Source organism: Periplaneta americana, chromosome 1 (genome assembly GCF_040183065.1).
Source record: "Periplaneta americana isolate PAMFEO1 chromosome 1, P.americana_PAMFEO1_priV1, whole genome shotgun sequence".
NCBI lineage: Eukaryota > Metazoa > Arthropoda > Insecta > Blattodea > Blattidae > Periplaneta > Periplaneta americana.
In genome coordinates, this window is record NC_091117.1 from 18434429 (window position 1) to 18447372 (window position 12944).

Genomic DNA, 12944 nt, shown 5'->3' on the forward strand with positions numbered 1-12944 from the left:
ACAGCCTGAGACAGACATGGACAGACAGACCACAGTATAGAGAACATACAGTAAAGACACCTAAGCCATTTCGTGGGAACAAATTCTGAGTGCGCATGTCACGAAACCGGGTGTATTATCTGGAACCTCCACCAGATGGATCTCCATCTACGACAGGCTGGCGTAATTTAATATTAACTGAAAACATTCATCACTCATTTTTTAACAATTTTAAAGACATGAGGCAAAGGAATGGCAATATAACCATAATAATAATTACTTCCGTATGCAATCATCATGGAAATATTCACTAATTGACGCTAACGTTCAAGTCACTGTTTGAGGCTTATGTTGGTAAAACTGATCCAAGTACAACATAATACCACAGTCTACTATATACAGTCACGAAGCTTGAGGTGATTTTTTGCAAATCTCGTGATAAAGCGCTCCAAGCGGTTAGCAACTAGAAACAATAGACTGTCCACGGTCGACTTTGGACTGTGTCGTATTTCCATCGAGTGCTAGCTCGTTGCGTATTTCACATTGATGCTTGTGAAATGTTCGTTATTGGTTGTAATGAAAATGTTAATGGCTAAAATACAATAATTGGCATAATAATATTTTACTAGAGACGTAGAAAAATTAAGTTTGTTTTAGTGAAATTTATTGATCACGTTTCATTTTCAATTCTGGTGGGATTATTATTGCTTAGGCCTATTTTTTTCAAAGGATATGTTTTTAATTATAGCTGTTAATTTTGTTGTTATTTTTATTTGTTACTTTACTAGAGACGTACAAAAAGTCTGTTACAATAAAATTTATTAATCACGTTTTATTTCCAATTCTGGTGTGATTATTATTGCTTAACCTCATCCCACTTTGTTAACTACGTAAGCCTACACTACAAGTACCGATACACATAAGTTACTCCATTAATTCATATTTCCATTATTATTGTTGTAAAGGGTAATGCAAATTAATATTTATTGGTTTCATAGTTAATTATCGCCATAATCTTGAATGAGTGAAGCGATTATAGTAAATTTCAGTTCGTTTTGCACAAACAAAAATAATATTAACCTATTTCTTGCAGGTATCTTCGAGTTTATGATGGAATTTAATATACTTCATTAAAATAATAAATTAACTTTATGCATTTAATATTTCAATAATGGAAGGAAGGTGTTAATTTTTCCAAAAGAACACAACGAAAGTGTAACATATTTTGTCGTCTACTAGGAGAGAGATCTGCGATGATGAGGCGATAGTAGCGATGCTAGTGGTGGGCAACTACCCATGTTTGCATTTTTACTACATATTGAGCTTCGCGACTGTATATAGTAGACTGTGGTAATACCTCATGGCGTCCGTTGCGGTGAAGTGCGAACATGAACGTCAACAATGGATATAAGTATTTTGACTTCCTAGCGACATAATATTAATGATAGATAATATACTTACAAGATTATTCGTTTTACTGACCAATAAAATAAATAAATAAATAAATAAATAAATAAATAAATAAATAAATAAATAAATAAATAAATATTTTACTAATATTTTGATAGTGGTTTGATAGTAGCGACATAGTTGGATTCATTGAGAACTAGACCTTACTGAGCTTGAATTTAGTACCAACAACATCAAAGGTGCTGACAAGAGTTGTCCCTACTGATTCTTCTTATACTGTGGACAGACCGATATAGACTCAGGTGTATAAAGGAAGCAAAACACGTGTATTTTAATGAAAAATAATACAGAAATAGGCATTCTGGAACACAACAACAGCTCCTCTGCAACTTGCAAAATGAGAGTGTAAACTATTGAACGTCACTTGAGACCCCGGGCACTGGAGTGGCGAGTGGGGTCAAACCAGCCTCCCGGCTCACCTTGGATGCTCAGATACACATTTTTAATTACATCGCTGCCTGCGTATTGTAGTTATGACGTATGAAGGGAATTTAATTCTGTGTACTAACCAGGCGCCGGGCCGGCCTGGGGACTTCCCCGCGAGATTATCTGTAATTGCAAGTGGGATCTGCTACATCGAGCGACCCCAATCCGACGGAGTGGGATGAAAACAATTCGCGGCAATCTCCATCCAAGTTCATATGTTGTACAGGGACATCATTTTATTTTTACTTCAATTTTTATTGTACCTGAGTTTTTGAATGTACTTCAATCCCACCCCTTCTACGAATGAAGTTCAACCGTCTTCCACACAGATCCAAGTCATAGTAGCCTTACCGTCACAGTACGTTCCAAAAATATGTTCGCATTTCCAATGACGAAAGAGCTTTCAATATTGCATCATTTTCGCAAAGGTACTGTCGTCCATTTGCCTACGTCGCATTCCGGTTTTCCCCACCAGCTTCTATTCGCCTCTTGGTAAAGGCTAGTGGCTAGCTCTTTTCTGAGAACATTAATTTCTGTTAGGAATTGGTCATATACGTAATATTATACCCATACAACTGTTTAAAATAACTTAAATAACAGGCCTCGTTAAGTAATTAACTGTCACGTGATTTCCCTCATTTCTACGATCCTGCGATATAATCACTTGGACGGACAGTAGATAGAATGTCTGAGTAATTTTTTCTTTTCGGGTCGAGCAGAAGTGAAGATTGAATTTACAGTACGTAAGGTACTCTTTTATAGAGTAGGTACAGAATTATTTCAACATGAGTTAGGCCTATTAGTACGAAGGACGAAACTGGTAATTGGAATTACATACATTAATCGAAATGAACCGCCACCATTTTCAAAAATGAGTTTAAATATCCATATTATGATTATTTTTTAATTTAACTTCATTCTCTATATTGTATGCTAATGTGCTGTAGATAGTATCATATACACTGCATAATGAATACGTCCACATGGATAGCTCAGTTCGTGAGTAAAAACACTCATTGTTAATACTGTACTGTATTTTTATTAAACAAAAACCTAATGAAAATTATCAAACTCAAAAGCTTGATATTTCCTAGTTTACGTAAATGGATGAATTACTTTTCTTCCCTCCTATACCTAGTAAAGTGAATTGTTTGTATATTACGCCATCGAACTCCAGTCATGGAAGGGGATAGCAACCGTTGATTCAAAGGTATAGGCAGGTTAATATCAGAAATGTTAGTAAAAATAAAATGATGTCCCTGTACAAGACCTTCAAGCATTTTACAGAGACCGTTGTCAATCACTTGTATCTTACGAACTAGTGTGTATGTAGGCCTAGTGTGTATGTGAGTATATAGTATGTAGTAGTAGTAATAGCTTTATTTTGCCTGGCAGAGTTAAGGCCATAAATTCCTTCTCTTCCACTCAACTATGTATCTGTGTGTGTATTGCATGTATGACGTACAGTATGTGCAGGAACATCATTTTATTTTTACTAACATTTTTAATATTAACTTGGCTATACCTCTGGATCAACGCCGTTTGCTACCCCCTTCCACGACTGGAGTTCGATGATACTGGCGTAGAATACAAACAAATCACTTTACAAGGTATAGGAGGGAAGAAAAGTAGTTCATCCATTTACGTAAACTAGGAAATATCGCGCTTTTGAGTTTGATAATTTTCATTAGATTTTTGTTTAATAAAAATACAGTACAGTATTAACAATGAGTGTTTTTACTCACGAACTGAGCTATCCATGTGGACGTATTCATTATGCAGTGTATATGATACTATCTACAGCACATTAGCATACAATATAGAGAATGAAGTTAAATTAAAAAATAATCATAATATGGATATTTAAACTCATTTTTGAAAATGGTGGCCGTTCATTTCGATACAGGCTTCAGTTCTAATGTGCATATTATTGCACTATAGACTATTGTACCTAATCCCAATTACCAGTTTCGTCCTTCGTACTAGAAACTCATGTTGAAATAATTCTGTACCTACTCTATAAAAGAGTACCTTAAGTACTGTAAATTCAATCTTCATTTCTGCCCGATCCGAAAAGATAAAATTACTCAGACATAGGCTACTATCTACTGTCCGTCCAAGTGGTTATGTCGTAGGGTCGTAGAAAGGGAGGAAATCACGTGACAGTTAATTACTTATCGAGCCATTTTATTTAAGCTATTTTAAACAGTTGTATAATATTACGTAGACGTCCAATTCCTAACAGAAATTAATGTTCTCAGAAAAGAGCTAAGACAGCCCAGCCACTAGCTGGCGAATAAAAGCTGGTGAGGGGAAACCGGGATACGACGTAGGCAAATGGACGACAGTATCTCTGCGAAAATGATTCAATATTGAAAGCTCTTTCGTCACTGGAAAATGCGAACATATTTTTGGAACGTACTGTTTACTATGACCGTAAGGCTACTATGACTGCATATGCGGTCTTGGATCTGTGTCCAGGACGGTTGAACTTCATTAGTAGAAGGGGTACAATAAAAATTTAAGTAAAAATAAAATGATGTCCCTGTATGTATGTATGTATGTATGTATGTATGTATGTTAGATCATATTTATTTACAAATGGCTTTTAAGGAACCCGCAGGTTCATTGCCGCCCTCATATAAGCCAGCTATCAGTCCCTATCCTGTGCAAGATTAATTCAGTCTCCATCATCATATCCCACCTCCCTAGAATCCATTTTAATATTATCCTCCCATCTACGTCTCGGCCTCCCCAAAGGTCTTTTTCCCTCTGGTCTCCTAACACTCTATATGCATTTCTGGATTGCCCCCCTTGTTGCCAAACTTCCAAACGGCCCCGAGGTTCACTCAGCCTCCTATAAAAACAATTGAGTCCGGGTCTTTCCCGGGGGTAAAAGGCGGTCAGAGCGTGGTGCCGACCACACCACCTCGTTCTAGTGCCGAGGTCATGGAAAACATGGAGCTCTACCTCCATGTCCCCCAAGTGCCTTCATGACATGTGACGGGGATACCTTTACTTTTTACCTTTACCATACGTGCTACATACCCTGCCCATCTCAAACGTCTGGATTTAATGTTTATAATTATGTCAGGTGAAGAATACAATGCGTGCAGCTCTGTGTTGTGTAACTTTCTCCACTCTCCTGTAACTTCATCCCTCTTAGCCCCAAATATTTTCCTATGAACCTTATTCTCAAACACCAATCTCTGTTCCTCTCTCAAAGTGAGAGTCCAAGTTTGTTATTAGATCATACTAATCCTAATCACCAACATAATATGCGAGAAGTCCAGGAGGAAAATATACTATGTACTTCATAAATTATTGAATCATTTAGGAAAACCTCGCAACATAAAGATGAGATGTGGCATTGTGATTTTACCAAAGAGTTAGGTGATAGCTGGTATTAGTTGGCAACACTGAAGAGACGGCCAAATTAGACTTAAAAGGGCCGTATTCATAAACATTTTTAGCGCGGGCTTTCGGTGGATGATCAGCGTTTTTCGTATTCATAAACCAGTGTTAGCGATAGGATATGATTTGAATTCTGTACTAGTAACCAGTGGATAGCCGGGGCTAGCTTAGTACGCTCGTAGCGCGTGCTGCGAAATGTCTATGAATGGCACCCTAAGGAATTACACTTACTTGATCCTCACTATACATCTCAATAACTGCTATTTTTTCATTTCCTGAAAATGTATCATAAACACTTCTCAATTATGAAAGACATGTAATTTTACTTGTCCCGCGCCGTGGCGTCGCGGTCTAAGGCATCCTGCCTAGGACTCGCGTTAGGGAATGCGCGCTGGTTCGAGTCCTCATGGGGGAAGACATTTTCTCATGAAATTTCGGCCAGTGTATGGGACCGGTGCCCACCCAGCATCGTGATGCACTTGGGGAGCTACGATAGGTAGCGAAATCCGGTTGCGAATACCAGCTATAACGGCTGGGGGGATCATCGTGCTAACCACACGATACCTCCATTCTGGTTGGATGATCGTCCACCTCTGCTTGGGCATGTGGGCATGAGGCCAGCAGCCGGCTGGTCGGTCTAGGCCCTTCACGGTCTGTAGAGCCACGGGTTATTATTATTATTATTATTATTATTATTATTATTATTATTATTATTATTATGTAATTTTACTTAATTACCTTAAAATGACTATTTTTGGCACTTAGTCCATTTAGGATTTCCATTGTAAAATTGATGACCGTCACATGCTCAAAATAAGCAATAATAATCATAGCATCCTGTAAATTGCATTGTCCAGATAAAGAAAATAATTTTAATCTTACAAAACACCAAATTAAAAAAAAAATACCGACAGCCACCGGTATAGCTTAGTCGACTGGGGAGCTTGTCTGCCGATCCGGAGTTACGTCCGGGCGAGGGTTCAATTCCCGCTTGTGCTGATTATCTGGTTCTTTTTTTCCGAGGTTTTCTCCAATCGTAAGGCGAATGCCAGGTAATCTTAGACGAATTCTCGGCCTTATCTCGCCAAATATCATCTCGCTATCACCAATCTCATCGACGCTAAATAACCGAGTAATTGATATAGCGTCGTTAAATAACCAATTAAAAACAAACCGATATTACTTATGAGACGACGTAATATTTAGTACCCATTAAAGTAGTAGGCTACTAGTTGAGATACATACTGAATAAAACTAAAGAACTTAATAAACAGAGATATAAAGGAAAGCAGAAAGTGAAGGGCAGGCGAATAATGCTCTGTAAACAGTTTGTACAGTTTTATGGGCCGGAACTAGAAGTGAGTTTCCGCGCATCGCAATAAGACAAACAGTGGGGTCGGGCTGGGCGGCAGCGGAATTTAATGATGTCTGCCTGATCGATAGAGAGGCTTTTAAGACGTCCACGTGGTCTGCGCGACGTGCTCTCCGCTTGCTCCTCATCTAAGCCGCCAAGGCGCTGTCCACTCGATGTTGACCACCTAGCTGCATTGAATTATTTGTAGGCTATGTGTAGAGGAATCACGGCATCGAGATTTTGACGGAAATACACCTTATTTGCAGTCTTGACTCCGCTTGCCTTTTCGAGGGCTGAACCCGGGACGGATCCATACACTTAGGCTTGTTTTTGCCCATTATTAGTATTAATATTTATTTATTTAACCTGGTAGAGATAAGGCCGTTTACAATTAGTATTAAATTTACAATTACAATTACAATAAAAATCAAAGTACGAAAAGATTACCTCACTAATTAAAGCTAGATAATTTATCTGTAGTAATGTCACGAGAGGTCTGAGATCTGCCGATAAATCCACTCGCTTCGCTCGTGGATTTATCTGGGAAATCTCAGACCTCGAGTGACATTTATTAGGACTATTTCGTGAATAAAATAAAAATTTAAATAATATATCCCTAAAATTCGATCACAAAATGTTAATAATTGTATATTAACGAATACTTAACCTATTCAGTCATTGTGAAGTTGAAATACTCGTAGATGAATATCGATTATTGCAATAAAGAAATTCGATGTTATTATTCAGTAATGCCAATTGCGAAAAGCGAAATACAGGTTTAACATTGTTAATGACATGTACTGCAATTTTCTCTTATCATTATAACAAATACATTTTCATTATCTGCTGAAATCATAATTTAATTTAACAATAACAGTGGGGACAGCTATATATCAATGCTTATGTATTCACAGTGAGACATGTTGCTACACAGTGAAGCCATCTCTGTATAGATAGGCCTAAATAAACACGAATTTTTTTACGCCATACGAAAGGCAGTTTGATCAAAGACATTATTACTATGCAAGGTCTTTGAGTTTGATATGCGATGATGTTACATAAATTTGAACGTCTATTAATAATTGTTTAATTTCAATACAAATGTTATAGGCTACAATTTTATAGGTTACGTTAGGCCTACCTGTGGAAGCAGGACCAATGTCAGCTGTGCCTTGTTTCGACCGTTACTTACAATGAGTGCTACACGAAAGCATTTTTTATAACTCGACAAACGCATTCTCGCTGTAGTGTGTAACGGAACTAAATCTGCATCTACACAGTTCAATATTCCAATCGCGTATGCGTGCAATCTGGGAAGAATAGAATCAAGTTTAAAAGGTACGTTCAATTAAGATGCATAAATATTTTGTGTGTACATGGTGCGCCGTTTTGAACGTGGTATTCACTGCGTAAATATATTAATTAATATTAAATATCAATCTTGCATTCATTGCTTTAAAGTTGAAAGAAAAGTTAACCGTGTAGTTGCATCTTAATGTATTCATGTTCATCAATTTACGGGGAAACAATTGGCGACAACGACTAAACAAAAGAACGACCATGCGATAAATTGATAGCGATAAATCTAGCTGCAGAAATTATCGCAAAGTCTGACTGTGATTGGTTGGAATTCAAAATTTCATTACACTTCATTGGTCGAAAATGGAATGACGTCATATAAACGAAATAGTCAACAGTAATCTCACTAGACGTTTTGATTTATCTAGAGAAAATGAAAACTCGAGTGGGATTTAATTGACTATTACACGATTAGAAGAAAGTATATAAAGATTAGAAGTAACGAAGTACTCCAATACAATAAAATATTAATTGACTTACGAAAATACAACTGTCTTCAAATGTATTATTGTACCATCTCAACATTACAAATATTACACTAGATGCATGCTAGATGGCAGTAGTGAGCAATGCCTTCTCGTCGAGAAGTTCTCGATCTATTATACACGATGGCAATGTTACTAGTCAAGAAGGCTTTGTTGATTCAGTTTCATTTTTATTAAAATGCAACATTCCACTTCAGTTATCCGAGTCCCAGTAATAAACGTCACTTGACAGATGATTTTCAATAAATCTTAATATTAAACAATATCTGATACGTGACTATCCATAATATCATATAGAAGAAGCAATAACATAACCTAACTAATATACACAAGTGTTAGAACAGTTGTAATTAACGACGATGACATAAAAAATAAACATGAATAATTTTAAAGGGAATAATTATTGAATGTACAATTTTCAAATTTGAATATGGTTGGTGGTTCAATTGTTGTTATATTGGACGTGTGCGTAATAGAAATGGAACTCGTTGATTTAGGCCTACATGGTTTTTCAACTTATTCAGGATTTCCGAATGGTGCTCTTCATTTATTTTTAAATCGGATTTCAGAAGATGCATAGGTATGATAAGTGATTTTTATAAATTCTTGTTCTTGAATGCCAATGCGAGTCATATCTGAAACTGCTGTGCATCGACTGGAGTGGTTTGTAATTTTATATATATTTTTTTTGACGTCCAGACCAGCGCAGTTTCAAATGTTGGCAAACAGAGAAACAAATGCTAGGGACGCGATAAAATTAAACAAATGCTAGGGACATGATAAAATTGTGCGATAAGCAGCCATGATTGGTTGAAATACGTCCTTTCGTACCGTTTTATTGGTCAAAAGTAGTATGACGTAGTAAGAGTGTAATAGTCATAGAAAAACAAAGAATATTTTATATTTACTAAATTACAAATTAAACCTAGAATAACAAAATTGTATAGTGATGAAATTACTGGATATTGAAATATTTTGTGATAGATTAAGGAAACTATTTACAAGAAATCAATTACTGACCAAGTGCCTGGTAAGTTTGCGTTTGAATTCAATTTTATTTCGACAGTCTCTGATGCTAGCAGGTAACGAATTCCAGGAGTCTTGACAAGGCTATTGTGAAAGAAGATGAGTATGAGGAGGTGCGATGGGATGGTATTGTTAGTATTGTTTCATGGCGAGAGCGTGTGTTCAGATTATGGTGGGAAGAAAGGTAAGTGAAGCGAGACGACAGGTACGAAGGAATAGAAGAGTTCAAGATTTCGAAGAGAAAGAGGAGTGAATGTAAATTTCTTTTCTTATCTAGTTTAAGCCAACCTATTGCTTGCAGGGATGGGGTAATATGATCATATTTACGAACATTGCTTACAAATTATGAGCACGGTGAAGTTTCGTTTTGTTGTCGCTGGAGAGGTCAGTCAGTAAAATGTCAGCATAGTCAAAATAGGGAAATACAAGTGTCTGCACAAGGGATATTTTTAAGCAAGAGGGGAGATGAACATTTATCCTTTTTAGCACATGGATAATAGAATATACTTTTCTGCAGGTTTCTGTGATTTGCATGTCCCAGTTTTGATTATTATCCATGTGAATGCCAAGGTTTTTTACTGAAGAACTGAAAGGGATATGCACTGTACTTACTTTAACGGGGGAAATGTCGAGGTGTTTTACAGCGTCGGTTTGCCGTTTGTGTCCTAATATAATAATAATAATAATAATAATAATAATAATATATATATATATATATATATATATATATATATATATATATATATTATTCGCCCTAAACAGAGTTTTCGTAACAATGTGCAACATTTTAAGGCCATATTCCTTGTTTAATTATACATCATTTAACCTAATATCCCTTAGTTGTTTACCAACTGTCTGAAAACAGGTTCGAACCTCATAAGTGACACCAATAAGGCATCGCTCAAGAGACAACTAACAAGCAAACGTTCTGATGGGGGCAGATAAAGTTATTTTTTTCTTCCACGGTGTTAATAATGTCAAAACAAGTGCTTGTACAACTTTGGCCACTTGAACGCAATTATCAGTATCGGAATCCCGCGCTGTCTTCAAGATTTAACCCAGACTATTTTTATTATTACGATGGTAGAAGAATTTAAAGGGAAGTGGAGAGTATTGTTGGATTGATATAGAAAAGCGAGTAGCCCGAGAAAATGTCCACATAAAAAATAACATGATTTAGCCAGGGATCGAACCCAGGTCACGTGGGTGGAAAATCAGCGCGTTGCCTCTTGTACCACAAACGTGGCTATGATTTCTGTTTTATTGACGATACTGAAAAGTTTACACATACTGGTGATATATTTAATATACACTATATTAATGCAAATTTGGTTAATTATGAAGCTACCTCTCTCTCTCTCTCTCTCGCTCTCTCATTATATTGAATATATTCAGATTATTCAGTTTACTCGTTATGTTATAATACTCTGCTGCAAATATAAATTTATTTTACATTATTAACTATTTTTCTTCTTTTTCTTGTAAAATAAAAAATGTTAAGAAGGAGCTTTTATGGGCAGTAATGCCTGTGTACTTTCAAATAAATAGACAGACAGACAGACAGATTAGATAGGTAGCTAGATAGATAGATAGATAGATAGATAGATAGATAGATAGATAGATAGGTAGCTAGGTAGATAGATAGATAGATAGATAGATAGATAGATAGATAGATAGATAGATAGATAGATAGATAGATAGATAGATAGATAGATAGATAGATAGATAGATAGATAGATAGATAGATAGATAGATAGATAGATAGATAGATATATAGATATATAGATATATAGATAGATAGATAGATAGATAGATAGATAGATAGATAGATAGATAGATAGATAGATAGATAGATAGATAGATAGATAGATAGATAGATAGATAGATAGATAGATAGATAGATAGATAGATAGATAGATAGATAGATAGATAGATAGATAGATAGATAGATAGATAGATAGATAGATAGATAGATAGATAGATAGATAGATAGATAGATAGATAGGTAGATAGATAGACAGATAGATAGATAGAGATAGATATAGATAAAGTAAATAAATAAAAATTGTAGAAGTACGAGTAATACAGCGCTTTCAACTTAAGACGCAACCCAGGCACCATTAGGTGGGCAGTACTCAAGCGGTAGACCCATCGACATTGTGCGGTAATTAAACTAAGTGACCCGGCATGCATTCTTTCTACCCGTAGTTAGTGTTAGTTTATCTTCCGTGAAGGGCCTAGACCGACCAGCCGGCTGCTGGCCTCACCCCCACACGCCGAAGCAGAGGTGGACGATCATCCAACCAGAATGGAGGTATCGTTTGGTTGGCACGATGATCCCCCCAGCCGTTATAGCTGGTATTCGCAACCGGATTTCGCTATCGTAGCTCCCCAAGTGCATCGCGATGCTGGGTGGGTACCGGTCCCATACACTGCACTGGCCGAAATTTCATGAGAAAATTTCTTCCCCCATGAGGACTCGAACCAGCGCGCATTCTGTAACGCGAGTCCTAGGCGGGATGCCTTAGATCGCGACGCCACGGCGCGGGATTTGACAACAATTGGTATACACATTATGGTCGTTGAAAAAGTTAAGATTTCTAGAACCTTGAGACCATGGGTCAGCATGTGAATGTTGAAGAAAGTGGTTTTTAAGATTATAAGACCCGAGTCGCCCTTATACTGTGGTTATTGAAGGCTGGAACAATACCGTCTGTTAAATCCAAATCCGTATGTTGAAGCATGCAGCACTCTCATACCTCTTTTCTTGAGGTGGTCCTCGATCATGACGGAGCTGATCATGAAGATGTTGCCCACGCTGCCGATCACCGCGAGGCTGGCAATCAGCAGCAGGCGCGCCACTCTGCTCCAGTCGGCGCTCAGCGTCACCGGGGAGACCGACTCCTCCAGGTTCGCGTCCTCGCCGCTTAGGGCGCTCGCGTTCCCGTACATGGCCTCCTGCAACAACAGTACGTCTCGTCTCTCTAAATTGTAGATTTTAATGAAGATACTGATTATTAGACTTCGTGGAATTGTCACGAGAATCGCAAGGTTTACTGCGCACGCGGTATAGACTGTATGAGAAGGGGGCGTGCAACGGATGGAGTATGCGTCTAATGTAAACACTGAGCAGTATACTGCTATTACAATAAAACCTGTATCTGCATTCAAGAAATATAATGAATGATCTTTGAAGTAGGAAATGTCCGAATATGTAAGTACACAATTATTTTATAGTGAGATATATTCACTCTTAAAATTTAATGTAAGATACTCACATCATCCTTGAATATGTGCATTGCAGTGAAGAGTTACATACATTTTGAGCGACTGCAAAGTAACCTCCTCCGATGGTCACTCAAACAGTTTTTATTTTGGGAAAATGTACTTTCAATATCACGTACATATTTGAAGAACGGAAATCATTACTT

General features: G+C 37.1%; 1 protein-coding gene across 1 annotated transcript in view; it reads right to left on the reverse strand.

Moving 5' to 3' along the window:
* LOC138710639 (alpha-1B adrenergic receptor-like) overlaps window positions 1–12465 on the reverse strand; it is a 52059-nt gene extending 39594 nt beyond the window's left edge. Inside the window, exon 1 of the mRNA XM_069841712.1 lies at window positions 12273–12465. Coding sequence (XP_069697813.1) covers window positions 12273–12465 — 193 coding nt within the window. The remainder of the gene's footprint in view (window positions 1–12272) is intronic.
* Window positions 12466–12944: the final 479 nt, after the last annotated feature.